We start from the raw sequence: 5,325 nt of genomic DNA, 5'->3' as shown, positions 1-5,325 counted from the left end.
CCTGGTATGGTTACACCGGCGCAAGGAACCGTCCTGCCAGATAGCCCGGTGGTTAGAGGGCCTGGCAGAGTACAAGTACAAGATTATCCATCGAAAGGGGGCTCGACATGGCAATGCGGATGGACTGAGCCGGCAGCAATGCACAGACTGTCGCCAGTGTGCCACGATAGAAAAGCGCGATGGTGGGCCAACAAGGTCTGAAGTCTACGACTCGCTGAATCTTCCTCAGCCAGTCACCCAACCCTCACCCTCAAGATTGCCTGCTATAGGGGGAGAGGAGCCGAGCCTACAGTTGTCTGACAGGAGTGGATGGGAACCAAGGCCATGGAGTCCTATGGCTGCCCACGGAGCCCTTTCAGTACAACTGCCACGAGGTACAGGGACTCCCGACGAGGTTTGCACTACCCCCCCTACGTCCGGACCCCTTGAATTAAATGAGGATGATTGGCCCCAACTAAGCCACGGCAGTCATCCATCAGGACCCGGTCTCCCGAACCCTACACCAGCCGGCCAGGTCTCAATACGGCCGCCATGTGGTGAAGGGGTCCCCCGAGTATCGGATAATCTTCTCCCACCCTCCGGGGCAAGGACTGGACCCGAAGGTCCTCGAGCCGAAATGGAGCCTGGTCTTCCTGTGGAGGATGGCCAAAATATAGTGCGGCCATCACTAAGCACGGAGGACGCGAGACCCCTGCCTGCGGAGCAGTCATCCCTGGCCACCATCCAGACACCCCTGGACGAGATCCGGGCTCTCCAGCAGAGGTCTGGAACCGAGCTGGGACAGATCTATCAAGCTATAAGAGAACGACGAAAAGTCGAGGAAGCGGTGGTACGCCTGGGGAGCCCCGAGCTACGTAGACTTGCCCAAATGTTCCACCAGCTACAGATCGACGAGTCTGGGGTCCTGACCCTCCATTTAGTACAGAATGGACGGGAGAAAGTTGTAAATGTGTGCCCTCAGAGCCTACGCCAAGAGATTTTATGGAGGACACACGAACAAGCCCACAGTGGAGTGGAACGAACCTTGAAGAGGGTACAGATAGACTGGTATTGGCCGGGAATGGCCGGCGATGTAAGGCGGGCTGTTTTGTCCTGCGAAATCTGCCAGCGAGCTAAACCCGGCGCCCCTCGACACTCTGGTAACCGCCAACGGTTGTATGCTGGGAGGCCCTGGCAGCGGCTGGCAGTGGACCTGGTGGGCCCCCTTCCACAGACAGCGCGAGGAAATAGCTGGGCCTTGGTGTTGACGGACCACTTCACCCGATGGTCGGACGCCCTCGCCATTCCCAATGCTACCGCCCCCACAGTCGCCCATGCATTAGATGAGCGTGTGTTTTGTTATTTCGGGTTGCCAGAAATAATACACACAGATCAGGGAGCTCAATTCGAGTCTACCCTGTTTCAGGAACTGTGCGGACTCTGGGGGGGTAGACAAAACGAGGACAACCCCTTACCACCCTGAAGGAAATGGAGTTGTCGAGAGGAACAACCGGGTGCTAGGGGACTATTACGAGCATTGCTGCTCGGCAGAGAGCAAGAAGATTGGGACCTCTTGTTACCGCAACTCATGCGTATGTTTCGAGGGCTGCCCCACTCAGCCACCAGAGAAACTCCAAATTTCCTCATGCTTGGGCGAGAGCTACGCCTCCCCGATCAATTACACTATGGAAGATTGGTGGATTCATTTACCAGTACACACGAATATGTAAAAATCATACATGACAGACTCGTGCAAGCACATACCCTCTTGCGAGAGAGACAGCGAGAAATTGCGACTACGGACACCACCGAACCCCCCCTCTTCAACGAAGGTGACCTGGTGTGGTTAGTCAGCAAGCGACGTCGAAAAGGAGAAAATCCAAAACTAGCTGCAAAATATGTTGGCCCCTACCGGGTATTAAAGAGTTATAACAACCACACCTATGAAGTTGAAAGGTACTGACAAAAGTCGGTGCAAGCAGAAGGAAGGTTGAGGCTTTGCCGACCAAGCGAAGTACAGCAAGGAAGGGTCCCAGCTCAAATCGAGCCAACCAGAAGGCCAAACATGAGAGGGTACCCTCGAGAAAGACATATACACCACCAGGCACCAGTACTCCCAGATATATATATGGAACCCTTACCTCTTGTCCCACCCATGACAAGATCGAGAGTGGATACGCATCCCCTCTACAACCATCCAGAAAGTCATCGACATACCAGTTCCGAAAGAAGTACGACTATACCCCAAACCCGTAGCCAACTCGGCCTCGAGCACACTCTCGACCTTAATCCAGATGCTGTGACCGAAGAAAGGAGTACGCCCTTCCCGGCGAATCCAGGGACGAGTACTACAGATAGCGAAACCTCAGCTCGGCCCCAACGAATAAGAAAGCCCCCTGCGTATCTAGCGGATTACGACACAAGTACTGTCCAATCAGGAAAGGCCAGAAGGGGTCAAGGCCGAAGGGCGGCCATTTTGGAAAATAGAGAAAGCCATCTTACTGTTTGTTACCAGCTCGACACACACGCACACGCACACTTACACCCTCCAGCCATGGAAGTGATTAACGAAACTATCAAGGAAGCTTCTCCAATTACCGGAGCTCTACCCTTGTTATCAGAACTAGTAATTCCGTTAGAGCTGCACCCTGCTCCTAATGAGACGTTAGACGGTATAAACTCCGACACAACAAAGGAAGATCTTTCTCCAATACCGACCAAGTGGGTCTCGGAGGAGACGACAAAAAAAATAACGAAGCTGTGTGAGAAAGACGGTGCCCACTGTCCTTTGTGCCATCAGTCTTTTTCCACCCCCCGAAGGCGTCGGATCCATATTACACAACACTTCACGAGGTTTTTCTGCAAATGTGGAAGAAATTCTACCTCGAGAGATACTATAGCCAAACACCAATCGAGAATGAAGGGCATGGAAAACAGGAAAAATCACGGCGGAGGGGGCATCAGAATCTACGAGGTCGACCGTGCCAGCTATCCCGCATGGATAAGAAGGGTCGAACTAATCAGTCCACCGGCCTTCGAGAAGCCTATGCCTCATGGTCCGGTCAGAATAAAACCCCCTGTGAGGAGAGGACCTCAGGCACCTTTTCCCTCTCCCCCAAAGGAAAAGCGGGTGGATCGAAAGTGGAGTCCGCTCAAGAAGGGGAAGCCTATACCTGCTCCCAGGAAGTCGTTAACGACGGTGGGAAGTATCCAAAGTCGACTGGGGGATGTCTGACCCCGTACCACGGTAGACGCCCTCCGAGAGGAGGCCTCCAGCCTCAGACGAACGGCCCGCCGCCTGGAAGAGTTGGCCAACCAGATGTCAACTAAGTGAAGGATCACGCTACCGATTCCGCTAAAAACATTGACTATTCTTAGAAACCATTATTTACGCATCTTTTATCTTGTAGTATAGTCTAGCTCGTTTGTGTTTTTTTATTATAGCCGATTGCCGTCTATAGGGGCGGCGTGTGTGGTGGAACACAAAACTTCCACCCCCTCTTGTACAGTTAAAACATTTTCTAACCAGGGTTATGTTCTCTTTCTTTTTGTTAGCCACGCCCCTAAGGGAGGCTGGCTTAATTATATCTAATTTGCATAATTTCATGTACATAAGACAGGACTTCTTCTGCTACATTAAGCGATACAAGAACCACCACGGCATATAGCTATCTCCAAAGACTTGGTCTATGGACTGTGCTGTGGGAATAGACTCATAAAAACACTGTCGACCCTGTCGACCTCGTCGACCCCCGGTCGACCTAGTATAAAACCTCTTTTGTGCAATCCTTTGTGTGAAGTGGTTAATGTTGACCGGTGGAGTAAGCCGACCTAGTCGCCTCTGCGTGTTGGTCACGGGAACCAGCACACAGCCTCCTGTGAAGGGTGAATGTTGACCGGTAGAGTAAGCCGACCTAGTCGCCTCTACGTGTTGGTCGCAGGAACCAACACAATAGTACCTTATTGGCAATAATTTCATTTCAATTTGTGAAATAAACTTATTGCCAATAAGGTACTAATTTAATAATAAATTAGTACCTTATTGAAATATTATTAATGTGTAATAATATTTCAATGAAAAATAATAATATGAAAATAATAATTTCATTTCACAAATAGAAATGAAAGTTATCTTTATGCTCTCTTTTCAGATGCACATGTTTTTGAGATCCATGTTTGATATATTTTTGCTACTATTAATCTAATTTAAGATTAATAGAAGAAGCTTGGAAAAACAAGCTTGGAGCACTAATCGCATGAGTTTTAGATAGGATATGATGTTAAGTGCATGTATACGTGCTAAGTTAGAAATGCAGATACTCTAAAGTTAGAGTATCTGCATTTTTGTAGTGAACCATTCTGTAAGTCTGACCCTAGTTTTTATACTGTTATAATAAACAGAATGTCAATCTTTAGACTCGAAGCACGCGAAATGTAGCGCATAGAGGTGGACGTCAAGACGAGGTTCGTTCTCCACGTTCCACTGTTGAAGAAAGACCCCTTTTGCCCGTGTCCTCAGCTCAGCGTTCTGCAGTATGTACTTTAACAGTTAATTTTCAATTCATTCATTTTGGTTATAAGCATTAGTTTTTGCAGTGACACTTATAAAGTATTTTCCGTAACATCTTCAAGTAAAATAATAAAACTTGAATTGTGTTCAGCAAGGTCTAATTTAAAAACCAGCTATGATAAAAGTTATGTTACAGTTTCACTAGATTTGTAATAGTTTGGACAGTTTTAGTTTTTTAGTCATGAAATTGTCATGCTTCGAGAAACTTGAAAGCTCTTTAAAATTATTTCAAGTGTGAAGTCAAATCTTTATTCGAGTTTTCAATTCTATTTTGGTAGGTTTGTGTACGAAGGCAATTATAGGCCAAAGTTCTGCTGTTTCGTGATAAATGTGTATCAATTTCTAATACAGTAAACGCTCCTACAACGTAAATAATCCGTTCCAGAAACATTTGCGTCATAGTAATTTCACGTGATACAAACAGTAAAATACATGTAAATTGTCTAACCCGTTCCAAGATCTTTCCAAACTCACACCTTTATCCATACAAAAAAGAAAAACAAGGCCTAACTTTTTAACTTGTTGGCTGTACCTTAACGCAGTTAATCTTATAATAAGTTAAAGGTTGACTTGCAACAAAATTCACATTACAGTTATTTAGTATCAAAAGATTCACCATGTTTTACTCTGTTGTGTTGTAGGTGCAAAATATGTGGAAATGTAATTACAAATTTTTTAAAGCTCAAAAATGAACAGTTAAACGCAGCCATCACGAAAACGCCGTTGATTGGAATCTCTTTATTTTGATGACGTACTCAAACATTGTGGGTATTGTT

At 47.0% G+C, this 5,325-nt stretch overlaps 1 protein-coding gene across 1 annotated transcript; it reads left to right on the top strand.

Annotated features, from left to right (window-relative positions):
- The first annotated feature begins 1,567 nt into the window (after window positions 1-1,567).
- Window positions 1,568-1,942, top strand: LOC137402340 (uncharacterized). The gene has a single exon (XM_068088839.1). It carries the CDS (start codon window positions 1,568-1,570, stop codon window positions 1,940-1,942), a length of 375 nt encoding a protein of 124 aa, XP_067944940.1.
- The last annotated feature ends 3,383 nt before the right edge of the window (window positions 1,943-5,325 follow it).

This window comes from Watersipora subatra, chromosome 8 (assembly GCF_963576615.1).
Source record: "Watersipora subatra chromosome 8, tzWatSuba1.1, whole genome shotgun sequence".
In the NCBI taxonomy this organism is placed as follows: domain Eukaryota; kingdom Metazoa; phylum Bryozoa; class Gymnolaemata; order Cheilostomatida; family Watersiporidae; genus Watersipora; species Watersipora subatra.
This window is presented reverse-complemented; position numbering and strand designations above follow the sequence as displayed.